Here is a 24,451-nt window from a genome sequence, read left to right as displayed (position 1 = left end):
TGTTGCGATGACGACAAATGCCAACCAGCTCGCTGAACGCCGGCGTCTGCGTGTGAGGTCCCCGAGCTTGGAATTTACCTCTGGCGGCATCGTATATGATGTTATTGTGCCATCCGTGTGTAGAAACTCGAGAACCAGCGATTGGAAGAGGCGGCTCGACAGCGCCAGGAAGAGCTCCGCAGACAACAGGAGGCCGAACGCAAGCGCCTTGAAGACAGTAAGCAGATCGAGGGTGAATATTGCAGTGAATGAGTTTGATTTACGACTATTTCGCTGTTTCTTTTGGTTTGCAGAACGAATAGCGAAGGAGCAGCGACGTCTCCAGGAGCTTGAGGAGATCCGAAAGAAAAAATCGGAGGAGGAAGAGCGAATTGCCAACCTTGAGCATGAGGAACGCCAGGTGATCGCTGGCATTGGGAAGCAGTTAAAACTTGTCGGGGCTTTCTGGACGTCAACACTTCATGTACCAGGAAGTGAAGAAAAGGGAACTCTACCGATGTGTACTGCGGTGATAACATCTCGAGCGTTGGAGAAACCTATCCTAGGACTGGAAGGTGATGTTATCCTCGTTGGTGATAACACCGCAATGATTCACGGATTCGATCGAAAAACCAGAGAACTGTTATTTACTTCGTCATGGAGTGACCTGAAAGATGGTAACCCTTCTCTGAGAACGCCTATGGCAATGGCGGCGACGCGCTGTGGGCGTTTACTAGGTAAGTGAGCAGCATTTGCAATGTTTTGACAATATTGGCTAGAATTAAAGTCTAATATCGCCAGTGTGTGAGCAGGAATGCGCTCGCGTCGCCGTCATTGATCTTCGCGTTCTTTTCCAATTATACAGGACGTGTGTTCTTGCCAATCAAGTGACTGGCGGTCATTTCTGCAACTTTGAGGCATCATCCGCTCGAATGGCTTTTATTGACGGGAAACCACACCTTGCGCTACCTCGTGGCCTTGCGGTGGATGACGTAGCAGGGGAGTTTTATGCTAGTGATGAAGCAAGCAACTGTATCAGGGTGTACAAACTACCGGCGAATGCTGTGACCAAAGGTGTCACTCTTGAGCGAAGCATTTCTGGTTCTCGTGACATGGTGTTGAAACGACCAACAGGGTTTGATCTCTCGCATTATCATGTTGTTGTGTGCGATACTGGCAACTCGCGTTTGGCTGTGTTTGCAAAGCGAGGGGCATTCGTGCAGACTATAGGTCGAAAGGGAATGAGTGGTGGGGAGTTTTACGATCTGCGCGATGTCAAGTTGGTCAACGTTCGAAAGGTGCGCTAGAATGGTAGGATAATTGAGAAGGGTTAAAGTTTTTTCATTTTTCGGTGTGGTTGGAGTACAGCGCGTTATCACCCGAGGTGTTGAACCTGAAAGTGATGGAGGAGTCTCAAACGAACAATTTGACGCAATTGTGGCAGATTGTGGCAACTATCGCGTACAAATTCTCAACGAACGAGGAGAGTTTCTGAGGCAGTTGTCGTTACTTGGCAGTCTCGAGCAGATTGTATTCCAACACGATCAATTTGCAAACCTGCGTGCAGAGGTTGAGAGAGAATATGCTGCACTACATAAACCTCCGCCTGATTTATCTGGTAAAGGTATGGATGGTATTTACAGTCTTGCGACTCTACTGCATCCGACATGCCAATGTTACGTTCATCTGACGTCTTGCCTAATGGAGTGGCGTGAAAAGCGTTCACGCTTCCATCATCCATTCGCACTTGAATATGCTCCATCTGAAAGAGAAATCGTAGTGATTGACCGAGAAAATGCGAGTGTCTACACGTATAACTTCGACGCAGCCGGATGCACTTGGCTCCAGCTCCCGAAGAACCAACTCCGAGGTGTTTGCAGCGTGCACAGCTGTTTCCAGTTCAGCTTCACGTTTAGCAATCCAAAAGGACAAACGAAAGACTCATTGAAAGAACGATGGCTGTACGTGAGTGACCCGATAGCACACCGGGTGGCTGTGCTCGACGCTAGCAACCTGAGTCTAAAGTTCTTCATCGGCGCGACCACGTATGGCGATCAGGAGCTCTGTTCAAACGGGTTTCTTCCTGGAGAGTTGAATCATCCATCATTTCTGGCGTTCTATAGCGTGAAGAATGGTGAAACAAACGAGGAATATCCTTCATACCATTCTATGTTAGTAGTGAGCGATAGCGGCAACCATACCGTATCGCTTTTTAACGCCCGAAATGGTTCATTCTGTGGCCGTGTTGGAGAAGGATTTGGTCATTTGGAAGGGTTCCTCAATTCGCCACAAGGAGTTGCAGTTTGGAAAGACCGACTTCTTTTCGTCTGCGATCAATGCAACCACCGCGTTCAAATCTTCGATCTGATTACCCGTAAATTTGTGCGTAATTTTGGTTGTATGGGCATGGCACCGGGTGAATTCAATTTTCCAACTGGTCTTGCACTTTGCCCAGCACTTCCCTTGACTCCACAATGCAACTTTGGTCCTCAACGATCTGACAAAATCGTGGTTGCTGACACTGGCAATTGTCGGGTGCAAATTCTTGACCTAAATGGTTGCGTGCAGTTAATTCTTGATTCAAAAGCCACACCATTTGATCTGCCACTTTCACCGATTGGAGTCTGGGTGCAACAACGAAGTGGATACATACTCGTAAGTGACACTGACAACCGCTGTGTTGCCATCTTTACGAACACTGGTGTATTTCTTTCAGCATTTGGAACCACAGGGGAAACGGATACCCGATTCGTTCAGCCTGCTAGTGTAACGATCGCTTCTCAAGATGAAGGTATTGAGCTGCTCCTTGCTGCTGACTCTGGACGATGCGATGTAAGCACTTTCCAGCTTAGGCTGTGAGTAGAACAGACACGCCAACATACTCCAAAATCTTTTTTTTCGCTCTGCCACAGCGTGCTAGTGATTAATTCAAGTTGATCTCACTCAGCTCCACACCATCTTCACTACTACTATCAGGATCCGAATTCAATCGCTGGACGCGAGCCGTGGGGGTTGTTGTCGAGACAGGGGTGGTATTGCCACTAGCAACCTCGTCGAGAGGTGTGTACTGGTTCCTCCAACGTTTCACCAATGTGACCACCACAACGATACCAATTGCAACATTTGCCACGACTGCCGCAATCAGAAGCACCATAGTGAACGTACTCATTTCACCGATGCCGCTCGTAATGTCTGCCGCATTGTTGCTCACGTCTGGAATCGCAGAGTTATTCGTTTGACCCAGTTCAGACACATTAAAGTGGTCCTCGAGGTTTGTAATGAACTCGGAGATCACTGGAAAATTGGGTGTACCAACTCCTGAGACTGCATCCCAGCCAGCAGCAGCACTAAAGGAGTCTTCACAAGGTGTGTTACCACCACGCGGAGCTCCATTATTGCCAACAACCACATCGTTGAATGCATTGGGGTTTGTCTCCGCGAGATAATAAAGAAGGGGATTGATGAAGCCCAGTGGACTCTTGCCAGCATTCAAGCGCATGTCGTTCCATAACGTCACCATTGCGCCCAATACTGGTGTGGATGCTGACGTCCCTGATACTGACGAGAGACGGCCATTCATGTAGACAAGGAAACCTGCGCCTATCGCGGCTACATCAGGATAGGCACGACCACTAGCGTTGAAAAAGCCCGGGGTACTAGGAATATTCCGTGTTCCCAAGTATCTCTCAACCGCTGTGCGCTGGTACGCTGGTATTGCGTAGATGTTGGAGAATCCACCACCTGAGGTAATAATCCCGCCATTCTCGACACTGCAGATCACCTCTTCCTTCGTACGGAAGAATGGTTTCGCTGCTTGCTGCGCTTTTGGTAGGAGCATCGTGGCACCAACGCTGGTGATGTACGGACTTGAAGACGGCCACTGTGGGCCACTTTTCTTGCACATTTCCTCGAGTGGCACATTCTCGAACTCAGGACGCAGTCCAGTTACACCATCATCACCACCGGCAATAAGAACTGTGATACCACGCAAGCCCATCTTAATGAGAAGCGTGTCCAGGGTACGTGCATATCCTGGCGAGACATCGAAAATATGCTCTTCATCATCCGAGTAGCTGATCGAGACGACGAGAGGGGGATTCTCCAGTGCTAGCACGTCCTGCGCAAACTCGACAAACGGTTCATCCTCTGCCGAGTACGGATTGCTGCCGTTCATGGTCCAGACAAAAGTGGTAGCGTTACGACCAACGCCTGTGATGTACTGCACGTCCAGCGATGCCTCCGTGGTAGCCCGTTCCGGGTGATTGACTCGGCTTCCCTTTTCAATGACTGGTGGCGGACTCTCCCCTGGCAGGTACTGAGAGAAGAAAGTCTTCAAGTCCGCGGGATCATACGATTCATCGTAGAACGAAGGTACGCATTGTGCGTTGCTTGGGTTGGTCACTACGAGGTTGTCTGGGATACCGTATATCTGTCGAACCTGTGCCAATGTACCCCCTCCACTGCTCGCCAATTCTGCTGTCTCTGACGTTGCAGCTCCCAGCGCTCGCAGTCCCAAGGGGTGCGTATTCACGCTCAAAAATGATACAATGTCCTGCAGATGCTCTGGCACTGATACATCAGTAGCTGCTCGCATCAGTCTTCGCCGATTCCGCGCGGGAATACTGTCCGTCTCCTGTGTTTCGTAGTGGTGAATCTGCGTGTTCAGCAGTCGCTCAACGTGCTTCACCTTCATTGGAATTTTGTACAAATTCGACGTCGTCGAAAAAGTACCTGCGCTGTTTTCGTGTGCAAATTCTCCCACCCACTGACGCACCGCGTCAAGTGCACCATCAGTCGGTCGAGAGAGTGTATCTGCTTGCTCCTGAGCAAGATATTGGCCGTACGCAGGATGTCTACGGCCCACAACCCAATAGTAACACGAATCGGACGTCAGTACTCTCTAGTAGGTTTGAACAGCATCACACTTGACTGTGACAGTGTTAATACGTACGTTGGGTCGGAGATGCGGTAAAATTCTTGCTCCATTCCGTCAAAGTCGTCTGGGTGGAGTCCAATGACTAATGGCACCACTTGCTCCGGATCGGCGCGACTTTGGCGGACGTAGCGGTCGCTGGCAAAGCCGACGAAGCGCGAGGAGGGGTTGTACATGGTGGCGACGGTGCTCCCAGAGAGGGAGCATAGCGCTACCGCCAACGAGAGCAGCCACGAGCCCGCCATGCCGAGAGAGCTCCACGTAATGTACAGATGACAAGTGGAGGCAGAGATGTGCGATTTGATGAAAGACTTACTTTAATCAAGTTAAATTGAACTGATGTTTTGTCTTGATTAAAGTAAGCGACAAAATGTGAAGATGTTGAAGTGACGCAATGTCAAGACCGGCCGCATTGCCACCACCATGCCTGAACGAAGCATATCGCGCTTCGTTCTGACTTGCGATACACAGCTATAAGTGACTGCGTAAGCTCTATCTCCGTCGTAAGGACCAAACTACAGTAGGCGCCAAGGTTGCAAGGTTGTGGCGAATACTCAGTGACAGTGTAGGATAGCCATCGCGGTGTACATGGTCAGCATCGACCAGCTGCGTCGGGACTTGCTACGTCTAAACGTGACATTTTTTTAACCTCTCCTGCTGTCCATGAGGCTCACAATGCGAGCGCAATAAAATGCCAACCCGCAGCTAAAGTAGTAGGGTCCTGGCGACTCCAGTTCTCCTTGAAGCTGTTCCATCGTGCACGATGATTGGCTAAATCTGGATATGCTTAAATCGTTTGATTCCCTTCTAAGCCTAGCACTCGCCCGACAATGCTGAAGTCGGTCCCGTTCGTGCCGCCCGCATGGGCGTCTGCGCTGCGTCGCCCCCCAGCGCAGAAGCTCCGTCTCGGCCACTTCCCCACGCCAATTCTCCCTTTTTCACCGCCGGGCTTGCCCGATGGCGTGCGCATGTTCATCAAGCGCGACGACTTCAGCGGAATGGAAACTTCGGGCAACAAGATCCGCAAGCTCGAGTTCCTACTGGCAGAGGCGCTGGACCAAAAGGCCGACTGCTTCGTCACGTGCGGCGGCATCCAGAGTAACCACTGCAGAGCCACCGCTGCCGTCGCCAGGATACTGGGGCTGGATTCGTATCTTCTGCTTCGCACTAACAAACCCGACGAGGACCCGGGACTGGTTGGAAACGTTCTTTTCGACCGGTAACTATGACGCTGAGACTGCGCCTCTGATCTGGATAGAGGCTAACACGTAGTTGTTATAATATGTAGTATGTTGGACGCCAACCTCATCCAAATGTCTCGTCAGGAGTACGGCAAATACGGCAGTGAAGCTATGATCAAGGTCGGGCGGCTGAGATTCGTTTTAATGCTGTTGAATACTGTAGTGCTCACAAACAGGGTATGTCTCACTTGACAGCGCACCTGTGAGCGACTAAGGAAAGAAGGACGTCATCCGTATGCGATTCCGGTCGGTGGGAGCAATGGTCTCGGCACGTGGGGATACATTCAAGCCATCGACGAAATCAACAACCAACTTAAGGTTCGTTGTTGAAATTATTTCAGCTTAAAATATGTAGAGTCGCTACTGGCATCTGACTGTATCCATGCTTGTGAATAGGAGTTTGATGCCACGATCACGGATATCGCGTTTGCTTGCGGAAGTGGAGGCACTGCAGCTGGTATTGGCCTTGGGTCGTATCTGTACGCCAAGGCCCATCCAAGTGCACCTCTCAACTTTGCTGCCAAGATTCCTGGTAAGTATTAGAGACCTCACTCGTGTCGGGTGTACTCGCTCAAATATGAGGTGTGATTTTGTTTTACCAATTCAGTGCACGCGTATATTGTTTGCGACAACGACGAGTATTTCCACGGCCACATTGACGGCCAGATCCTACCCGCCATGGGAGCACCGTCCGACATGTCGTCAAGGCAGTTCCTACAGATCACCAACGCGCAGGGCACGGGGTACGCTCGCAGCACGAAGAAGGAGCTCGAGTTCATCTACAGTGTGAGCCGCAAGACCGGTGTGCTGATGGACCCCGTATACTCCGGCAAGGCGCTCTTCCACCTCATACGCGAGCTGAACGAGGCGCCAGAGGTAAGACAAGATTATAGGAAAGCTACAATATCGCTGTCGGTGCTGATCATCAATTCTGTTGTAGAAATTTGTGGGGACGAATATCCTATTCGTGCACACAGGCGGTCAGTTCGGTATGTATGACAAGGTAGACGCGCTCCAGGAGGTCATTCGCCAGGATCAAGTGTCGCGCTTTGTGATGGAGTAGCCACATAATTCTTCCTCGATACACCAATGAATGTAATGAAGTCCTCCAAAACCACAATGAATGTCATCATGACGTTGTCATGTTTCCCATATCTATTTTTTTTTCCTACCCGGCTGTACCCGAAGGCAGCCTTGCAACCTCGATTCCCACCTCACCAGCGGTAGCAACCGAAGCAGAAATTTATGTTCAAGCTGCTGGTCAAACGCTTCTCGTGCGCAATCCCAGTGTCCTGCAGCAATGCTCGTTGCTTTCCGTACGGTGCCGTGCTTAGCGTCGTCCAATCTAGAGTTTGGACTTTGAACTGAAGGAGATGTGCATCAATTAGACCTTTACAAAAGTCAAGATATTAGCAAATTGAAGTGCCGACATAGCCTTTTCTTTGTCCGTCTCACACTGGTGACGCGCACCTTGAGCAGTCGCATCCCAACTGCCAAGTGCAAGTGCCCATGACATGACTTCCCTGCCGCCGCGCGTCCTCCGCCTGGGCTCATTCCTCAATTCTCCACGATGTTGGCAACCAAGACGTGCGTGACGACTCCCTTCTTCCTCTTCTCCTTTGCGTAGCTGCTCTCTGACGCTGTGTGTGCGCTCTATAGACTGCAGACTGCTGGACTGACTCGCGCTCTCGCCAAGCGTGGTCTTCGCTTTGCAAGTTCCGTGTCGACCGATGAGACGCCGTACTATGATGTGGTAGTCGCAGGTGGTGGCGTCATGGGTTTCTCCACCGCCTACCACCTCGTTACCGCCGTTCCCAACCTCAAGATCGCCGTCGTAGAGAAGGACCCATGCGTACGTCACTGCTTCGTAGTAGTATTTTAGTGTTCACGACTAATTGTACATCTTGTATCGTTCCGATGTAACGCAGTACAAGTATGCGTCGGCCATACTATCGGCCGGCGGCATCCGTCATCAATTTTCAGAGACGGAGAACATCCAGATGAGTTTGTACGGTACTGAATTCCTGCGCAATCTCGGCACCAACATGAAGGTGGACGGCCATGACGCTCCCGACGTGCAATTCGTCGAAGGTGGCTACATGTTCTTGGCCAGTGAGCGTGGTCTAGATGTGCTTCACCAGAATTATGCCACGCAAAAGGCTGCAGGAGCCGACGTGCAGTTGCTGGACCCCGTGGCACTGAAGAAGCGCTTTCCGTGGATTAATCCGGACGGCGTCGAGCAAGCCATATTGGGCATGAAAGACCAGGGCTGGTTCGATCCCTGGGCGTTCCTCAACGCCATGAAACGCAAGAGTGTATCTTTGGGTGTAGACGTTCTGGAAGGGGAGGTTAAGCACTTCGATCTGGGAGGACAGAACCAGATTGAGAAGGTGCACATTGAGGTCAAGAGCTCACCGGAATGCGGCGACATGCGCTTCAACTCGGTTCGTGCTGGTGTCGTCGTGAACGCAGCAGGTTGCTGGTCTAGCAAGCTACTGGAGGCTTGCGGCAGCTTCGACTATCCGGTCAAGCCTCGCAAACGCTCCATGTTTGCTTTCCACTGCGATGCCGAGGAGATCTGGAAGGGAGAAGCAGCGACGCCACTTGTGGTGGACCCCAATGGCGTTTACTTCCGACGTGAAGGTGCTGGCGGTCGATTTGTGTGTGGTTGGTCTCCTGAGCCCGAGGATGACTACGACGGACAGTCCACGGACGAGCTAGACTTCCCGGATCACGACCATTTTGAGGAGCAGATCTGGCCCACTATCGCCCACCGTGTTAAAAGCTTCGAGTGCATCAAGGTCCTGAGCGCATGGGCTGGATACTACGACTACAACACCCTCGACCAGAACGCTATCATCGGTCTGCACCCGGACGTCCCTAACATGTACCTTGTCAACGGATTCAGCGGCCATGGTCTGCAACAGTCACCTGCCGCCGGTCGTGCAATTTCCGAGCTGGTTGTCCACGACGAATTCAAGACTATTGACTGCTCACGCTTCAGCTTTGACCGCGTGCGTGCCAATGAACCGTTCCTGGAGCAAGGAATCGTGTAGATGATCTGTGTAACTACAACAATGCCGTTTTCTTTTTTGCAATAACTACAATAAAGTCCGAGATGTTTTAATGGCGGTAGATGCATAGTGACGTTTTTGCCTTGCTAGCATCTTGTGGCAACGACCAGGCATTGGTCTGAGTGGCTTCGCTGAGCTCCTGTACCTCCGTGAGTCGTGCGTTCACCGCATAAATAACTTGCTTATACCCAGATACTTCTTCTTGTCGTAACCGTGCCAGTTCCTCGGCATAGCGCTTACCGTCATGAAGTTTCTGGGTGCGTAGAATGAGCTTTGCTTCTCGTTCACGAGCTGATTGCTTGGACTGCGTGGCCAGCAGCTCGTGTTTATCCAAAAGATTGGCGAACTCGGTCTTGAGAGCCAACAATTCCTCGGTTCTCTCTTCCAGCTCTCCCTGGACTGTACGTGCTGCTTGCACCGCTGCGTCCCGTTCTTTTACTGCTGCTGCTTCTCGTCGTGCGTGTAGTTTGCACTCATTTGTTGCTTGCTGCAATTCTAGTGCTGCACGATGCTGTTCATTGCCCCAGCTCTTCTCCTTGAGGCGGTCTAACTCCTGCTGCTCTAAAGAACGCGATCTTTCACTCATCGCAGCGGCGAGTTGTTCCTGTAGCGCCGCCTTCTCTTCCCTCGTCTTCTGCAGCGTTTCCTCCATGTTTCCAATCTTCCGGCGACACTCAGTCACTGTAACCTCTATATCCTTCAACATTTGTCGGGCATTCTGTAGTTCCTGGATGAGAGCATTTACCTTGACTTCATGTTCTCGTGCGATCTGCTGCCACAGTTCTCGGACCCGTTTCGCGTCGCTCTCAGTGCGTTGCACGAGCTGATTTCTATCTGCTTTGAGTTTCTGAATCTCGTCAGCAGCTAACTCAGCCTCCGCCATCGCGATTTCCTTCTTCTCCAGCTCTTTCTTCCACTTGCCTTCCATAGCCTTGAGCTCGGCCGCCAGAGTCGTGTTTTTCTGCGTGGCGGTGTTCCTGCCCAGCACCGCCATCTTGTGCATGGCCACCTCGTCCTCCAGCTCCTTTTCCAACGCTATTTGCTTGTCCCGAGCCTGCTGCGCTGCCTGGGTGCTGTGTTGCTGCATGTGGCGCAACTCCAGCTCTCGCAATTGCGCCTCGTTCTCCAGTGTAGATCGAGCAGTGCGTTCCTGCGCTAGTCGACGCGTCAGTTGATCCACCTCTACGCGTAAAGCATCGCGCTCGTCTTGCAGTCTGCGTGTGAGCTCCGGTAAGCTCCCAGATGCCGGAGTGGACGAAGGTGGGGCTATCACGCTCATAATGATACACTCGCCGCGAACTTTTTTGAATTTGAATTTGCGACGAAAAAACATTCAAGATAAACCGATATGGGTACATTTGATTGATTTGTAGAGGTCTCTCTGTTGTAATAACGGCTTTGGTAACGTGCGAGCAACACGTTCCGCGTAGCAGTTGACAATGGTGCACCGTGTCACGGCACCTCAGTCGGCTGGCTACACTGTGGTGGGCCCCAATGCACTACAGTTGAAGGCGAGAGAGCATCCGAGATCTTTTGGTGGCGTACAAGCTTGGATCTGCGGGCTTAGCGCTTTATCGGGTTTCCTTTTTGGCTATGACCTGTGCGTCATGGTTGTGGCGCTGCCACTCATCCAGCAGGTGATGCGCGTTAAATGAGCTCGTAGTCTTGGTTTTGCATTGAAGTTGCTGTCTCTGACTGTATCATTTAGGACTTCGCACTCTCAGCCACTGTGGCCCAAAGTATCGTGAGTACGCTCATGCTCGGCGCTGTGGTCGGGTCGCTAGTTGGTGGAGTTGTTGCTGATTGGTATGTATCACAGCTATCAAAAGAGGATGTCTTGCTGCACTACACTGACTGTTTTGTGACTGCAATCGATGCAGGATTGGCCGCAAACCGGCGAACCTGATCACTGCCGTACTTTTCTTGTCTGGATCGCTGTTCATGACATTTGCCGGGTCGTTGAAGACTATGCTGGTTGGACGATTCATTGCGGGTCTGGCCGTTGGAAGTAGTGGGCCTTGCGTCTCGACATACGTGGCTGAAATCGCCCAGCCAAAGACTCGCGGTGCATTGGTCACGATCAGCGAGGTGCGTGCTGTAGGCATCAACCGATATAGTGTAAAATGGCTAACGATTTATCGGTTACATGACTCAGGTCATGGTATGCTTTGGCTGCCTTGTATCGGTCGTTGTAAGCTCTTCCTTACAAAGCAGTAAGGTATAAAACTGGATTCGTTTAATGCCATATTGATTTCCACTGACAATGTAATGCATCTGGACAGGATGACTGGCGCAAGATGCTTGGTATGACACTCTTCCCCCCAATTGTGCAATTGGTACCCACTTATTTATCACTGGAATCGATGTTGAGCTGCCCAAGCTAACACGTGATCTTTGCTATGACCAGATTGGAATGCCATTCCTGCCTGAATCCCCTCGGTGGCTAATATCGGTAAGTTCGAGTGGAAAAACTTGCTTCCAGCGAAGTTTGTTGACGTTTAAATGCTCCTCTTAATGCAGAAATATCGGACGAAGGAGGCGAGTACTGTTCTGAAGCGACTACTCTACAGCGAAGAAGCATCACAAGAGATTATAAAAGCACACCTCGATGTTGGGGTACGTTTTTTTTTTACAGGATGTGTCGTACAATTAAGATGACTTATTGAGGCTTTCTTTGGATGCTTGTCCAGACATTTCATGAAAGTTTTTTCCACGCCATGAGTGAGCTCGTGACTGACGACCTCACTCGAAAGTACGTACATGAATATGTGGTTGGTGATACATTGCTTCATTCTCATAGATATCACTTAATGTCCGTAGACGTGTGCTGTTCTGTGTAACTATTGCGTTCTGCCACATCTTGACGGCAGCGAACGGGATGCTTTATTATTCTAGCTACATTTTAGATGGGCTGCAAGTTGGGAATGCGCACCAAGTCTCCCCCCTCAGTAAGGAGATTTGGGTGGGCCTTGCTAAGCTTGCAGGCGTTTGTTCAGCTGTTGCTGTAGTTGACCGCGTTGGCCGTCGTCCACTGCTGATCATTGGGACTAGCCTGATGCTGATCTGCCACTTCATTTTCGCTGTTTGCTTCTGGACACTCAGCTCGACACACTCTGAAACTGTGCAGACAATCGGTGAATGGAACCTCTACGTGTTCATCTTTGCGTGGAACCTGAGCTGGGCGCCGTTGATGTGGGTCGTGTGTTCTGAGCTTTTGCCAGACGAATTCCGTTCGATTGGAATGGGTCTTACGTTTGGTACGTTCTGGCTGGGCAGTGCGCTGATCAACCAGACGCTTCTCTCGGTTTTTCATGCCTTTGGGACTGGAAACGCTTTCCTACTTTACACAGCACTCACGGCTTCTTCGCTTTGCTTCGTTTACGTCAAGGTTCGAGCATTGTTGAGAGCTCCAATTTTTTTTGGATGTTGCAGCTAAAAAGACTTTCGTTGCTATTGTTGTAGGTTCCAGAAACTACTGGGCTCACGTTCGAGCAGATTGCCATGCTTTTCAACGAGCAGGTGGCTAATGTTCCTCTTGGCAACGCGTTGTAGATAAAATACTGGAGATTGATACATAACTTGCAAATCAAACCATATTTTACTTTCACTTTTCATGACGACGGTCGAGCTAGAAGATGGCGGGCTGTCGGCTACGCAGCAGCAGCTCGAGGAGCTCGAGTGCATGCGTAGCATGTTTCCATTTGACGGCGAGCTAAAGATCGACGAAGCTACTAAAGTATCACTCGAGGATTTCGTCAGTGGAGGCAGCGGAGCTGACAAGTCACCACGGCCTGAACGCCAAATCCGCTACACGCTTTACTACAAGGTGCTGGCTAAAGCTTGTACCAATGTTAACCATGCCACTGATCGATGTTGTACCTTGTGTTTTGCAGGATCTCGCTTATGGCCGTGAAGTGCCATCATTGACCCTCATGTGCCCTCGACGTTATCCCGATGCCGAACCAATGCTGTTCGAGGTGAACTGCCCTCAGTTGTCACGAGTGGAGATGGGACGATTAAACACTGAGCTAGCAGAGCTGACTGCTACTGCTTGCGCTGGCCAAGAAGTGGTGGGGCTGCAGCTATACCAGCAAATGCACGAGTTCCTAACGCAAGTGCAGGCTATCTCCACAGTCGACGAACAGCAAAGTAAAGCAGTCACTGTTGGTCCTTCTGAAGAAACCTCAACGCCTCCGACATTAGGTCGGCGAGCTATCTACTTTCACCACATTATCGCATCCAACAAGCGGCGAGTTGTGAAGGAATGGGCGACAGAACTGCGACTTGGAGGCTTCAGCAAGATTGGATGGCCAGGTGTTGTGATCGTCGAAGGAGCCGAGCCCAACGTTCAGGAATATGTGCGGCGGCTGCAGCATTTACGGTGGAAGCAGATCACAGTGCGTGGGGAGCAGACGGAGGAGCTACAAGAGGGTTGCTCAGGAGATATTGACTCATTGAGGAGACTGTCACGCAGTTTTCACGAATTCCCCGAGAATGGCATGTCAGACTTGGCGACAGCATGTCGAGATGCCGGGTTGGAGGAACTTTTCCTCACAACTATGAAAATCTACGGCAGGTCAGAAGACAAAGAGGATAATATCGACAAGAAGAATGGCAAATACTCTGGCGACAAGCCTGAAAAATGAAAATCGAGGGCTCTATGAGGGATCAAACTTACACTCGCTGCTTCTTGGTCTTCCCAGTCCAAGCAGCATTGCCACGCTTCCGTGGCTGCTTGGCCTTCACTTCTTCTTCCTGCTCGGCTTCGCTGTCACTGTCCGTCTTTTCAACAACCGAGTCACTCTCACCGACCGGCAGCAAACTCTTCATAGTCACGATACTAAAGTCCACGAGGTAAGATTTCTGCAGCATACGATCAATGCGCTGGAAGTGACGCTCACTGTAAGCAATCAAGGCTTCCACTGTCTTGGCAGCACCTTCCAACGATTTCAGGCGGCTCGGAGGCAGTTCACGCAAAATTGTGCTCACCAGAACTTGGCAGACGCTCGTGTTACGAGCGTTTGTGTTCCAGTCTCGCAGCCACTCCATAAGTGTCGTGAGTTGTTCGTCTTCCAGACTCTGTACCACCGGCGCAAAAATGTCCTCGGGTGAGAAGTTGTCGGGATCAATAGGCTTATTGCCGGGGAGAACAGGCTGGTCCTTGTGTCGTGGTCCTTCAAGCAGGTCGCGCAGAATCTGCAGCATGCGGTTCGGGTGGTTGAGCTCGAACGCGAGCTGCACAGCATCCAGCAGCTTGTTGTTACGGAGACAGTTGAACAGTTCCTGCTCCTTCAGCAGCTTGGCGTCTCTGTCGTCTTGCTGCGCACGTTCCTCTTCTTCGGTGAAGTCACGCCAGAGATTGATAGTCGAGTCCGCACCACCACTTACCATCTCGGAACTGTCTTTGGCCACAGCAAGAGCCCAGATCTTATCCTCGTGGTTGTCCAGCGTAGCTTCGCACTCGTTGCTCTTGATGGTCCAGAGCTTAACAAGTCCGTCAGCACCGGCAGACAGAAGCTGCATTCCGGCACAAGCAAACTGCACATTCAACACAGAGGCAGTGTGGCCCTCGAACGTCTTCAAGCACGAAAAGTCCTTGGCCGACCACACCTTCACGGTCTTGTCACCACTGGCAGAGGCAAGACACTGATCGACCGGGGAAAACTCGACGGCCCAGACACCACGCTTGTGGCCACGGCACACACCAGCCAACGTCAAAATACGACCAGCTCCAGCCTGTTGCGAGTGCCACACCTTGATGAGTTTATCCTGAGATGCACTGGCGATGAAGCGGTCGTTCGGCGACACAGCGAGTGCGTTCACGTCCTTGTCGTGAGCCTTGACAGCGCCAAGCGTAGAAATCGTCAGCTCTGTCGGTGCAGGCTTGGCAGGCGCAGCGTACGATCCGGCAAGCGGCTGGAGACTCCACATCTTGAGCGTCTTGTCCGAGCTACCAGTAACAAAGAAAGCAGCACCTGTAGCGAAGCTGGAAGCACGCTGTGATATGACAATAGCGCCAAGAGCCTCCGTGTGACCCGCACAAGTAGCCACACAGCGTGGCAAAGTCTTGCCCATCTTCTTGCCACCAGTGGGTCGTAAGTCCCAAAGTCGAGCAGTACGATCCTTCGAAGCACTCACTAGCCATCGTCCATCAGGAGACACCGCCAATGCCATAACGATGTCTGTGTGACCTGAAAGAAGCTCGCAGGATAACGTGCTGCGGTTCAAAAGACGGATCTGTTCACTGTTGGTGGCCACAGCCAGCACATCAGACGGTGCACCACTCGCGTCAGCCTTGGGGATATACTTGAGGTTGAGGATATCGTCGTTGTAGCCGATAATCTGCGTGCGACGAGTCAAGTTTTCGTCGAACACAAGGAAATTCTGCTCGGAAGACACGACCACAACCTCGCGGCGTGCAGTACTCAGCAGTAGCTCCATGTAAGTAAGCGCCGACGACGCATCCGATTTCTGTGTGAACAGAGTCTCACAAGAATTGCCACTGCTTCGCCACAGACGCAGAGCGCCTTTCTCTCCGGCGGTCAAGAAGTAAATCGCCTTGTCATCCTGAGTCTTGTTACTTGTGACGCACTTGAAAGTCGGCGGCACCACCACGAGACCTTCAACAGACTCGTGCACTAGCACCGTCTTGCTCAGCTTCTGATCCCTCAAGTCCCAGAAATTGACCACCTTGTCACGTCCAGCAGACAACATTGTGTAGCCATCTTCGGAGAAGGCCACGCTAGTCACGAGACTCATGTGGTCCTGGATGCACGCAACCTGCTTCTGGGTGTACAAGTCCCAGACGCGCACTGTGGCGTCGTCACTGGCCGACACGAGTGACAATCGTGCTGCATCTGGGTGGAACTGCACCAGCGTCACGATACCCGCGTGACCGCGGAAGTTGTGCGTGCAGAAGCCCTTGTCTACGTCAAAAACCTTGACTGTGCGGTCACTACCACCCGTGGCCAGCAGCGTGCCTGACGGATCGAAGCCCATTGCCAGGACGGGTGTATCGTGAGCTTTGATGGTGCGTACGCACTTGAACGTGTCCAGGTCCCACACGCGAAGTAGCAGATTACGGCCTGCCGTCACAAGCTGATTCTTCTTGCCTGGGCGTACAGCGAATACCACAAAGGATTCCTTGGCCTCTTCATCCTCGACGTCCTGCTGCAGGGTACGCTGCAGCTCTCCGGTCTCCGCATCGATGATGGCCACGTCGTCGTGCAGCATGCAGGCCATTAGTGCGCGAGGCTCTGCGTCGATGCTTGTGCGACTATTGAACAGCTCCACCTTACCACCAGTGTACACACCCGCGTGCGTTTTGACAGTGCGCCAGCTCTTGGAGAGGCCCGATCGGGTCGAGTAGCTGCCGGCCGCGCCGGCAGAAGCTTGCGCCGAGTCCGCGAAGCTACTCATCTTCTACAAACGTTGCAATGGACGGCGCTTCCAGTAGTATTTGACTGGAGTAGGGACGCGAGTACACTCTATTGACAGTACTCAAATAAATCGTTAAATGAGGTAAGTGTGGACCACAAAAAATCTAGCCTCAATATTGACTGGTATTGCAAAATTTGCAATACAGCTTGAACGATTTCACTTTTCGATCTTTGCGAGCGATGGAATTGGAGACACATGCGGCAGTGAAGGTTGGCGACGTGAGCAAGCTGCAGAAACTGCTTGACAATGGCGTCAATCTAGATGCAAAGGACGAAGACGAGCGCACACCGTTGCACTGGGCTTGTGCTACGGGGCGTCTAGACGTGGCAGAGTTCCTCCTGGTATGCGCTAAGGCCACCGTGAATGTACAGGACGACGCCGGGTGGACACCGCTCATGAGCGCTGCCTCTGCAGGCCACGGAGACATTGTCGGTCTTCTGCTAAGCAAGTAAGGACGAGTTCAAAGCATACGCCACTGCATTCTTTGACTCTGGTTAAGGCATCCATCAATTTATTTGTCCATCAATTTATTTGTCGATCAATGCAGAGGTGCCAATGCGAACCTTCCCAATGAGAATGGACAGATCCCATTGCACTACCACCGAGGCACGTAATGTGCAGAGCAATCCTTAGACGTCAGGTGGGATGTATCGATACTGACAGGTAATTTACCATGTTGTCGGAGAACAGGACGACAAGAGGTCGCCGAATTGCTGCTGGACTACACGCGGGATGTCAACCAAGCGGTACGATGAGCGTATAGTAACGTAAAGCACACATAGAGCATTATGAGCGTACTGACAGTTTTATGATGTGCTCTATATTGATGGTGCAGGATAATACCGGGAGTACCCCGCTGATGCGTGCTATTGGTGGCAAACCTAGTCCAGGTTCGTTATAAGTATAGTAGTTACCGAGAGTTGATGTTTGGGACCTACTAATCAAGACATTGCTCTTTCTGCTTCTCGGTTTTACAGTGGTAATTGCCCTTCTCCTTGACCATGGTGCCAAAGTCAACACTCGCGATGTTGGAGGCAACACCCCGCTGCACTTGGCAATCAGTGAAGGCTATGAGGACATCGCACGTTTCTTGCTGGAGAATGGAGCAAATCCGAATGCGAAAAACAACGACGAAGAGCGCTGTACCGATCTCGCAAAACCTGCATTTCGAGCTGAAATTCAGATGCTCGCGTCCAAGAAGAAGGGGGCAAGCCACCCCTGACCAGTAACACACAGTGCGCAGCCTAATACCGGTAATGGTAACTCTGTTGTACACAGAAAACTGGAATACCTCTATTGATCGCTGTGTTGTTTGTACTAAGCTGTCCACGAATGCTAGTCGTCGTCTGGTCCGGTGAGGTCAAGATCAGGTATGTTAACCAAGATGAGGATTGACGCATGGCAGTAGATTCTTTTCCATGCCATTTCGACCTTCTCGTCCCAGTCATCCCCGCAAGTAAGTCGCATCGCTTGGATAAGAGAGTCTCCGAGCGGGTCAAAGTCGTCTGGTTTCACACCGATCTTGAGATGTACGAGCGCCAAGTTCATCACCTTCTGGACAAGATCCTCTGATGACAAGAGCGACTTCATGCCGCTGCTGATATGCACGATCACGCGGCTCTGAATCTGAACCGATGCTTGGAAAAGGGGCTTCATGTGCGGATAGTTATCGAAGAGGTACTTGTAGAAGTTCTCGTACAGTAACCCGATCTTGGTACCGGACCCGACAGCGTGGTGTGCATCAGTGTGGATATTTTCCTTGAAGACTCGCTCCCAGTGCTCGAAAGCTACCAGTCGATCCTCATTGTCGGACGGTTCGGTGATCGGAAAATGTGGCATGTAACGCTTGATAATGCGGCAATAGTGCTTGGAGAACTTGGGGTGGCTGCGATGAGCGCCAAAGCTTGCACCAACGCCCATTTTTGCCTATTGTTGTGGTTACGGATTCAATCGCAAAATGAAGTCACCCTGTGAACTGTGAGTTCGTTGCAAAAACATGTAAGGGCGTCCTGGTGGGGCTACAGATCGGATCATGGCATACATAAGATGTCGAAGATACAGGAGTCGCCTTTAAGCGCTGCCAGATCGAAACTTAGTTGTTAATCTTGCGGTACGGAAATAAATTCTCGCATATAGACTCGTCCTGGAAGTTGTTCATTTTGCTGGATTAGCCTTTTTTTGCGACCGACCAAGCTGTTGACCTCGTCCTTGAAGAAGTTATTGCTTGCTTCTAGCGTCCTCGCAGTACATGATACCCTATCTTCATTTTTTGTTTTTTTGAAGCGCTTCAGGCGATGTAGTGATGCAAGTGACTAACCTTACTTGCACTGCAACGTAAATAACTTAAGCCGAGACTAAACAAAAGAGTTAAAGCGTACTGAAGTATTATGTAGCCTTTAGTTGCCGAAACCGCATGCAACACTCTAGAAAAAAGTTCCTCCAACTCGACGGTGCAAGGGTTTCCAGAGCTTGCCACGAATTACATTGGGCTGTTGTACGTGTTGTTCCACGCCGGGAAATACTGAAATCGGAGCTGACTTCTTGGGTGGATGTTGCCTCTGTGCAACAGCAGTCTGCGCTTTACTCTTCACGTTCTTGCTAGCAACAGCATTGGCCTTGGCAATTTTGACAATAGCAGCAGCCAGATCGTGCTGCTCGCTGGCTTCAGAAGCTGCAACCTCGACACTAGCCGCATTCAACGCAGCTCGGCTCTTCTGAGAGGGGTACTACGAAAACGAAGCGCAACCATAACAAGTGAGTCGAATATCACCGCTAAACACTACATGTAAAATACTATTGCATCGTACCTTAGACCGGTTAACCACAAAAACGTACGTAACGCAGAGATGAGGCTCGAACTTCTTGGCCTGTGGGTCCGTCGTACGATGCCGATAGCCCGGAAACAACTTGATATTAAACTGTCGCCGCTCCTTCATGACGAAGCCGGCGGCCTTGGCTTGGTCCTCTATGAACCAGTTGGAGTACGGGGGTCGTGTCTTGAGCGTGACGTGGACTTCTCCATGAACCGTAAGTCGGTTCCGTGCACTCTCAAAGAAGTTAAGTAACAACGCTCGGTTGATATGCACGCGCTGCTGTCCACTGTGGGGGAAGTTGAAGACAATGTACTGAAAGAAGTCGGGGATGGTCTTCAACCCCGTGCCAGTCTTCACCTGTTGCGGCAACTCAAGCAGCTTGGTGGCGTCCACATCATGCAACACAAGCCCATGCGCCGACCGTACCGCCGCGATGCACTCTTGAGCATTGGGATATTTGCTGCGGACTTGGCTCTCTGAGTCAAACGAAGTCGTGAACACACCTTTGCCAGTGCCGCGGTGCTTGACCAGTCCGCGCGAGAAGGAAAAGTCGCCGTCTCCCAACACCAGCACGGCGTCTTCGGGCGCGTACAGCTGGTTGGGCGTCTCATGCGTGCTATGGCGTTGGCGCTTTGAGCTGCTACCTGGAGGCTCTGACAGTCGACTCTTCCGCGACGAGGTGTCACGCTTGGTACGTCCCATTGCCAATCAAAAACTGAAAGTTAAGTTGCGCATCAAATATCGGAAGTTGCGGCAAGTTCACAAGAAGAACAACGGTACTGGTAGTTCGATTGTCTCGACAGTTATCTGCTTATCCACTTGTGCTACTTGGGGCTAGCTACGTAAACCACACGGACTTAACGTCGTCGTGGCCGAACATTTTCTTGCATGTTGGGCACTTGCGATTGCGTGACTTGAGGTTGTTCTCGATGCATTCCTTGCAGAACATGTGGAAGCACTTGGAGATGATCACATCCTTGCGTCGGTCCTGGCACACCGAACAGTTTACGAGTTTCTGCAAGTCGCGCAGCTCGAACCGTTCCAGGTCTGTGAGCTCGCCAGTGGAGGATGCTGACTTGGCATTCCGCAGCTTGCGCTCCATCTCGTCGATCTTCTTACGATGTGTCTCGCACTCCTCGCAAGGTTTCTGCTTCTCCTGTTGCATCTGCTGCTGTGACTTCTCCGCAGTCGCACAAATCGTTTTCGCTACTTCTGCATCTCGCATCAGTTTGCGCTTTTCGGCATCTGAAGCCTCACGCTCTGCCTCAATGGACTTGATATATTCCTTTAACTTCTCGAGCTCGATCTCCTTTGCCTGTAAAGATTCCTATAACATGCATTTGCATCGAAGCAATGTCAGCAAAGAGTTTAAATAGCATAGGAATGCTGACTAAAACGTACCTTAGACGACTCAATAAACGTCTTCTGGTGCTTGTGTACGGTGCTCAGAGATGAGACCTGCAGCCGGACCGCAGCTAACTCCTCGAAACAGTGCGCCTTCGCTTGCTCCTCTCTTGCAAGCAACGTGTGAAGCTTCTTATTGGCATTGCGCTTCTCCTCAATCTGCTGAATAAACTTTTTCCGGCCGTGACGCACCGATTCCACATCCTTCATCATCGTCTCAATCTCCAACAGTAAGGCGTCGTTTTCTTCTTTAGAAGCTTCACTGGAAGCCTTCATGTCCTTGATCTGAGCACGCAGCTTCTCCCTATCTGCGTTACATTCGTGGTGTTCTTTCCTTTCTTGCTCGAATTTAGACTCCACTTCGGATAACCGCTTCAACGCGTCAGTCAGCTTTTCATCAGCATTTTTCCTGTCGGTAGAAAGCAGCATTCGTCAGACCTTCAAGAATAAAAACCACGATGAAAGGGTATCGTACATTTCTGCTTGTTTCAGTGTGTCATACGTCTGCTGCAACTCTAGCTTCTCCTTCTCCAACAAAGCCACCTACAAACAAATACAGTCAAACATCGAGCAAATCAAGCCCACACACAGAGAATAACTGTATCACCTTCTTTGTCAGTGTCAGAGTTTCGTGATTATCTGCCGAGGCTTGTACTCGATCTGCTCGGCTCCGTTCACGCTCAATTTGTGTCTTCAAGTTCGTGTTTTCACGTTTTACTGATTGCAGCTCAGACTTCGCTTCAGTTAGCTGTGAAATTGACGCAAAGGCAGAAGCGTTAGCGATGATAACCTTCAATCATCCTGCTCCATTAGCTCACACCTGATCTCTGTACGTCGATGCGTTGGAGATTTTTTCTCGCAATGATACGTTCTTCAGGTTTAACTCATCCATCTGTGACTTCGTTTTGCTCATTTCCGCCTGAATTTTCGTGATCTTTTTCTCCCACTTCTCGGTCATGTGGTGCTCGAGATCCTGGATCGAGCAAAGCAATATCAGATAATAAAATCAATTTGAATTACGTAAATCTGCTAATACCTTCGTTTTGTGGAGAAGTTTCTTGTACTCTTCGTCGACGTGGGCTTTATCATCGCGAAGCTGTTTGAGTTTTTCGTCATGATCTTGAATCATTGCAGCTTCGTCATTTTTCCACTGTAAAACAACAATGAAGCACAATCACTCAATAAGCTAAGTGGATTTTCTGCATTCCCACGCACTCCAATTGCTTACCGCTGTTTCGGAAGCCTTGATTTTTTCCAGCTCTCGCTTCATGGTATCGACTTTATGACGCTCTTGGTACAACTTCTTACTCAAGATCCCCATGTTCTCCCTCAGAGTTGCAACAGTCTTCGCATGTTCCTTCTCCTTCTCCACAAGAGCTTCCTGCTTCACCATCTCCGTACTAGACAATCCTGAAGAAGTTTTATCACCAGTTTTATCATCATCTGCAGCGTTCTCCATTTTAATTTCGCCAACATCGGCGTTGTCGGTATTTACACCTCCCCGTTGTTCCACATATGCGCTTAACCGGTCGTAGTCTCGACATGCACGATGTCGCTCCGTTTCTTTGGCTTCTATGTCACGCTCGAGTTCAGCTATTCGTGTTTTGAACTGCGTCACGAAGAAAAATTACTAATCAGTTCTAAAGCCCACCAATTTGCAATCGCTACATCACTGCACGCACCGCTTGTAATTGGCTCTTCAAGCTCAGTGTTTCCGCAACTGCTGCTCGTTTTTCTTGTAGAATATGTGCATACTCAATCGCTTTTGCCTTATCTTGAGACGTGCTGCCAACTGCGACGAGTAGTTTCTGCAATAACTTCTTCGTCTGCTCGCTTTTCTGTTTCAGCTGCTCGTACACCTCTTTCTCCATATTTGATAACTCATCTGCTTTAATAAATGCGCTGTCATCAGCATTATCATCAGACGGCAACGATACATCAGCGTCCGGCTCTTCGAGCTCTGCGTCCTTAGCCACAGTGATGAACCACTCTGGTAAATTCAATTTGAGCTCCTCCGCGTGTATGCGAACCTGTCCGAAGCCGTCTACAGTGTCTAGAGCAGCCTGCCAAGCCTCCTTCGAGGCCTTGTTTGACACGGCAGAGGGATCTACAGTCTTAACTGCAGCGAGAAGCTCGTCCTGTAGCTGGAACCACTGCCTCCTCAAGCAGCGGAACGATGCGCTCGTTACGCCTCGCGAACGGTACAACGCCTCGCATTTCTTAGTCAGGTAGGCGATACGTCTGTTCTTCTCCCTCATGTCGATCTCCAGCGCCTTGTTCTTCTCCCTCACGGCCTCAATCGTGTTGGGGTTGGCCTCCGGCGGCGTGTCTTCCTCCAGCTTGATCTTCTTGGGCGCCGACTCGCCGCCAGGCATGGCCTCGCGCCGCTTCCTGTGGCTCACGCCGTTCTCACGTGCATGGGCTCCGGTCTCTGCCATGACTCGGCCTTGTCTCGCGCCACCGTCCACTGGGATCTTCGTCCGTTCCCCCTCCTGTATTGAGACCCTTCTTTAAATGCCTAAAGCCAGTTTTTTAGTGATAAAACGGGGATTAATTTTGACCTCTTATTCTGACCTAAAACCCGAAAAGAGCGCGCAGCTCCAAAAAGGCAAGTGAAAAGATGCTGATAAGCATCGCCCCGGCGATAGCGAAGAGAAGCAACGCACGCGATTTGGCCTTGCGGGCGACTTTGATCAGACACAAACGACCGAGCAGTGTCATCACAAAACCGAGCGGCATTAGTAACTTGGCCGTATTCAGGTCCAGCTTCCCCCACAGGAAAAAGTCGAAGGACGCCACTGCAAAAGACAATGCCACACAACGTGAGTGCATTTGCTCATGCTTAGGTAATCCCATATAAGGAGAGAACGTACTGCCGCTGACAAAGAACACAGCCGTGGCTGACATGGCGGACACAGCTGCAGGGGAGACATTAAGTCCACGCAGCAAGCCTGACGTCGCACCTTCACCGCCTACACCAAACGCTCCTCCAATCGCTCCGATTCCAAGCAAGCGCAGAGGCATCTTCCTGATTGATTCCGGGGACCACTGTAATGAAAAAATCGTTAAAGATGTGGAATGAAATGTGGTGGCGAGCACTGTTACCTGGACTTCGTTCGGGGCAAGGATAAATCGTGGATTCTGCTGCCTTTGGTATGTCGCCACAACGTCTTTCATCTGATAATGCGAGACGACCGAGAGAAAAATGAACGGCAGCATCGAGACAATCAAGAAGAAGAAGGACGTAGGAGGGATTCCGAGCGGACTGGGGAAGTATCTCCCACCCTGGAGCGCTGTGAGCAGCACAGTGACAATAAAGATACCGAAGTTAATCCCCAGCTTGCGCCAAGGAAGACCACTTTTGTACTGAAAGCTGCCATCGTCGTCCTACAATTTTAAAAGACATCGGTCGTCAGAGCAGATTGGCAGCATTAACAGCAATTTTTCGCTACTCGCCTGAAAGCTCGTAGATGGCGCGCCAAGCAGCGACATTGTTTCACCGCTGCTGCACCACCGCCAACCTTCTTCGTGCCCAACAGCGCGAGCTTTCTTAAAAGCTTTTCTGCC

General features: G+C 50.8%; 13 protein-coding genes across 20 annotated transcripts in view; 6 read left to right on the top strand and 7 right to left on the bottom strand.

The window, feature by feature from the left end:
• Nucleotides 1–7: 7 nt before the first annotated feature.
• Nucleotides 8–2,838, top strand: PPTG_06547 (hypothetical protein; the record flags this gene model as incomplete). The annotated part of the gene is made up of 5 exons (XM_008900486.1): nt 8–52; nt 124–217; nt 294–716; nt 781–1,277; nt 1,348–2,838. 5 exons carry the CDS (start codon nt 8–10, stop codon nt 2,836–2,838), a joined length of 2,550 nt encoding a protein of 849 aa, XP_008898734.1.
• On the bottom strand, nt 1,407–5,294 carry PPTG_06546 (hypothetical protein). The gene is made up of 2 exons (XM_008900485.1): nt 4,931–5,294; nt 1,407–4,832 (listed from the first exon to the last, which is right to left on the bottom strand). Exons 1-2 carry the CDS (start codon nt 5,155–5,157, stop codon nt 2,903–2,905), a joined length of 2,157 nt encoding a protein of 718 aa, XP_008898733.1. The 5' UTR covers nt 5,158–5,294; the 3' UTR covers nt 1,407–2,902.
• A 340-nt stretch (nt 5,295–5,634) lies between these two features.
• Nucleotides 5,635–7,307, top strand: PPTG_06545 (hypothetical protein). The gene is made up of 6 exons (XM_008900484.1): nt 5,635–6,131; nt 6,201–6,273; nt 6,349–6,471; nt 6,550–6,685; nt 6,761–7,029; nt 7,094–7,307. The coding sequence occupies exons 1-6, from the start codon at nt 5,743–5,745 to the stop codon at nt 7,214–7,216; spliced, it is 1,113 nt and encodes a 370-aa protein (XP_008898732.1). The 5' UTR covers nt 5,635–5,742; the 3' UTR covers nt 7,217–7,307.
• Nucleotides 7,308–7,645: 338 nt separating this feature from the next.
• Nucleotides 7,646–9,290, top strand: PPTG_06544 (hypothetical protein). Its single transcript, XM_008900483.1, has 3 exons — nt 7,646–7,740; nt 7,813–8,005; nt 8,082–9,290. Exons 1-3 carry the CDS (start codon nt 7,724–7,726, stop codon nt 9,207–9,209), a joined length of 1,338 nt encoding a protein of 445 aa, XP_008898731.1. The 5' UTR covers nt 7,646–7,723; the 3' UTR covers nt 9,210–9,290.
• On the bottom strand, nt 9,217–10,522 carry PPTG_06543 (hypothetical protein). The gene has a single exon (XM_008900482.1). The coding sequence runs from the start codon at nt 10,504–10,506 to the stop codon at nt 9,277–9,279; it is 1,230 nt and encodes a 409-aa protein (XP_008898730.1). The 5' UTR covers nt 10,507–10,522; the 3' UTR covers nt 9,217–9,276.
• An 87-nt stretch (nt 10,523–10,609) lies between these two features.
• Nucleotides 10,610–12,834, top strand: PPTG_06542. Of its 2 annotated transcripts, XM_008900481.1 has the most exons (10): nt 10,610–10,864; nt 10,936–11,033; nt 11,108–11,315; nt 11,383–11,445; nt 11,510–11,563; nt 11,635–11,679; nt 11,748–11,843; nt 11,918–11,979; nt 12,048–12,615; nt 12,690–12,834. In XM_008900481.1, exons 1-10 carry the CDS (start codon nt 10,667–10,669, stop codon nt 12,777–12,779), a joined length of 1,482 nt encoding a protein of 493 aa, XP_008898729.1. In that variant the 5' UTR covers nt 10,610–10,666; the 3' UTR covers nt 12,780–12,834. The 2 variants fall into 2 exon arrangements, with proteins under 2 accessions (XP_008898729.1, XP_008898728.1); XM_008900480.1 differs by having other exon boundaries at nt 10,610–11,033.
• Nucleotides 12,835–14,363, top strand: PPTG_06541 (hypothetical protein). The gene is made up of 2 exons (XM_008900479.1): nt 12,835–13,053; nt 13,121–14,363. The coding sequence occupies exons 1-2, from the start codon at nt 12,841–12,843 to the stop codon at nt 13,871–13,873; spliced, it is 966 nt and encodes a 321-aa protein (XP_008898727.1). The 5' UTR covers nt 12,835–12,840; the 3' UTR covers nt 13,874–14,363.
• Nucleotides 13,827–16,709, bottom strand: PPTG_06540 (hypothetical protein). Its single transcript, XM_008900478.1, has one exon. The coding sequence runs from the start codon at nt 16,644–16,646 to the stop codon at nt 13,902–13,904; it is 2,745 nt and encodes a 914-aa protein (XP_008898726.1). The 5' UTR covers nt 16,647–16,709; the 3' UTR covers nt 13,827–13,901.
• Nucleotides 15,549–18,815, top strand: PPTG_06539 (hypothetical protein). 6 transcript variants are annotated; one of them, XM_008900474.1, is made up of 7 exons: nt 15,549–15,668; nt 15,744–17,115; nt 17,215–17,273; nt 17,358–17,413; nt 17,503–17,557; nt 17,645–17,920; nt 17,990–18,815. In XM_008900474.1, the coding sequence occupies exons 2-6, from the start codon at nt 16,847–16,849 to the stop codon at nt 17,887–17,889; spliced, it is 684 nt and encodes a 227-aa protein (XP_008898722.1). In that variant the 5' UTR covers nt 15,549–15,668; nt 15,744–16,846; the 3' UTR covers nt 17,890–17,920; nt 17,990–18,815. The 6 variants fall into 6 exon arrangements, with proteins under 6 accessions (XP_008898722.1, XP_008898720.1, XP_008898725.1 ...); XM_008900475.1 differs by lacking the exon at nt 15,549–15,668 and having other exon boundaries at nt 16,242–16,748; nt 16,813–17,115; XM_008900472.1 differs by having other exon boundaries at nt 17,645–18,815.
• On the bottom strand, nt 17,870–18,702 carry PPTG_06538 (hypothetical protein). Its single transcript, XM_008900471.1, has one exon. It carries the CDS (start codon nt 18,585–18,587, stop codon nt 18,003–18,005), a length of 585 nt encoding a protein of 194 aa, XP_008898719.1. The 5' UTR covers nt 18,588–18,702; the 3' UTR covers nt 17,870–18,002.
• A 213-nt stretch (nt 18,816–19,028) lies between the features above and the next one.
• Nucleotides 19,029–20,249, bottom strand: PPTG_06537. Of its 2 annotated transcripts, XM_008900469.1 has the most exons (3): nt 19,907–20,249; nt 19,475–19,837; nt 19,029–19,393 (listed from the first exon to the last, which is right to left on the bottom strand). In XM_008900469.1, the coding sequence occupies exons 1-3, from the start codon at nt 20,180–20,182 to the stop codon at nt 19,091–19,093; spliced, it is 942 nt and encodes a 313-aa protein (XP_008898717.1). In that variant the 5' UTR covers nt 20,183–20,249; the 3' UTR covers nt 19,029–19,090. The 2 variants fall into 2 exon arrangements, with proteins under 2 accessions (XP_008898717.1, XP_008898718.1); XM_008900470.1 differs by having other exon boundaries at nt 19,475–20,249.
• Nucleotides 20,250–20,318: 69 nt separating this feature from the next.
• Nucleotides 20,319–23,322, bottom strand: PPTG_06536 (hypothetical protein; the record flags this gene model as incomplete). Its single annotated transcript, XM_008900468.1, has 8 exons — nt 20,319–20,807; nt 20,882–21,293; nt 21,360–21,427; nt 21,492–21,632; nt 21,705–21,857; nt 21,921–22,034; nt 22,113–22,493; nt 22,567–23,322. 8 exons carry the CDS (start codon nt 23,320–23,322, stop codon nt 20,319–20,321), a joined length of 2,514 nt encoding a protein of 837 aa, XP_008898716.1.
• A 136-nt stretch (nt 23,323–23,458) lies between these two features.
• PPTG_06535 (hypothetical protein) overlaps nt 23,459–24,451 on the bottom strand; it is a gene marked incomplete at both ends in the record, with an annotated part of 2,037 nt that continues 1,044 nt past the window's right edge. Inside the window, 3 exons of the mRNA XM_008900467.1 lie at nt 23,459–23,682; nt 23,758–23,932; nt 23,990–24,271. Of these exons, the coding sequence (XP_008898715.1) occupies nt 23,459–23,682; nt 23,758–23,932; nt 23,990–24,271 (681 nt within the window). The remainder of the gene's footprint in view (nt 23,683–23,757; nt 23,933–23,989; nt 24,272–24,451) is intronic.

Source organism: Phytophthora parasitica (genome assembly GCF_000247585.1).
Source record: "Phytophthora parasitica INRA-310 unplaced genomic scaffold supercont2.9, whole genome shotgun sequence".
Lineage (NCBI taxonomy): Eukaryota > Oomycota > Peronosporomycetes > Peronosporales > Peronosporaceae > Phytophthora > Phytophthora nicotianae.
This window is presented reverse-complemented; position numbering and strand designations above follow the sequence as displayed.

What these genes read in the sequence shown, in the direction of transcription:
- PPTG_06546 (XM_008900485.1), bottom strand. Translation starts at nt 5,157, where the DNA reads ATGGCGGGCTCGTGGCTGCTCTCGTTGGCGGTAGCGCTATGCTCCCTC. An exon ending in TACCGCATCTCCGACCCAAC is followed by an intron (nt 4,833 to 4,930) that starts GTACGTATTAAC and finishes TGTGGGCCGTAG; the next exon opens with ACATCCTGCGTACGGCCAAT.
- PPTG_06538 (XM_008900471.1), bottom strand. Translation starts at nt 18,587, where the DNA reads ATGGGCGTTGGTGCAAGCTTTGGCGCTCATCGCAGCCACCCCAAGTTC.
- PPTG_06545 (XM_008900484.1), top strand. Translation starts at nt 5,743, where the DNA reads ATGCTGAAGTCGGTCCCGTTCGTGCCGCCCGCATGGGCGTCTGCGCTG. An exon ending in GGAAACGTTCTTTTCGACCG is followed by an intron (nt 6,132 to 6,200) that starts GTAACTATGACG and finishes TATAATATGTAG; the next exon opens with TATGTTGGACGCCAACCTCA. An exon ending in AAATCAACAACCAACTTAAG is followed by an intron (nt 6,472 to 6,549) that starts GTTCGTTGTTGA and finishes GCTTGTGAATAG; the next exon opens with GAGTTTGATGCCACGATCAC.
- PPTG_06540 (XM_008900478.1), bottom strand. Translation starts at nt 16,646, where the DNA reads ATGAGTAGCTTCGCGGACTCGGCGCAAGCTTCTGCCGGCGCGGCCGGC.
- PPTG_06537 (XM_008900470.1), bottom strand. Translation starts at nt 20,182, where the DNA reads ATGGGACGTACCAAGCGTGACACCTCGTCGCGGAAGAGTCGACTGTCA. An exon ending in TTGTGGTTAACCGGTCTAAG is followed by an intron (nt 19,394 to 19,474) that starts GTACGATGCAAT and finishes TCGTTTTCGTAG; the next exon opens with TACCCCTCTCAGAAGAGCCG.
- PPTG_06543 (XM_008900482.1), bottom strand. Translation starts at nt 10,506, where the DNA reads ATGAGCGTGATAGCCCCACCTTCGTCCACTCCGGCATCTGGGAGCTTA.
- PPTG_06541 (XM_008900479.1), top strand. Translation starts at nt 12,841, where the DNA reads ATGACGACGGTCGAGCTAGAAGATGGCGGGCTGTCGGCTACGCAGCAG. An exon ending in GCTACACGCTTTACTACAAG is followed by an intron (nt 13,054 to 13,120) that starts GTGCTGGCTAAA and finishes TGTGTTTTGCAG; the next exon opens with GATCTCGCTTATGGCCGTGA.
- PPTG_06542 (XM_008900481.1), top strand. Translation starts at nt 10,667, where the DNA reads ATGGTGCACCGTGTCACGGCACCTCAGTCGGCTGGCTACACTGTGGTG. An exon ending in CATTGGTCACGATCAGCGAG is followed by an intron (nt 11,316 to 11,382) that starts GTGCGTGCTGTA and finishes TACATGACTCAG; the next exon opens with GTCATGGTATGCTTTGGCTG. An exon ending in AAGCACACCTCGATGTTGGG is followed by an intron (nt 11,844 to 11,917) that starts GTACGTTTTTTT and finishes ATGCTTGTCCAG; the next exon opens with ACATTTCATGAAAGTTTTTT.
- PPTG_06539 (XM_008900475.1), top strand. An exon ending in GTCGGTCTTCTGCTAAGCAA is followed by an intron (nt 17,116 to 17,214) that starts GTAAGGACGAGT and finishes CGATCAATGCAG; the next exon opens with AGGTGCCAATGCGAACCTTC. An exon ending in CCCATTGCACTACCACCGAG is followed by an intron (nt 17,274 to 17,357) that starts GCACGTAATGTG and finishes GTCGGAGAACAG; the next exon opens with GACGACAAGAGGTCGCCGAA.
- PPTG_06544 (XM_008900483.1), top strand. An exon ending in TCGTAGAGAAGGACCCATGC is followed by an intron (nt 8,006 to 8,081) that starts GTACGTCACTGC and finishes GATGTAACGCAG; the next exon opens with TACAAGTATGCGTCGGCCAT.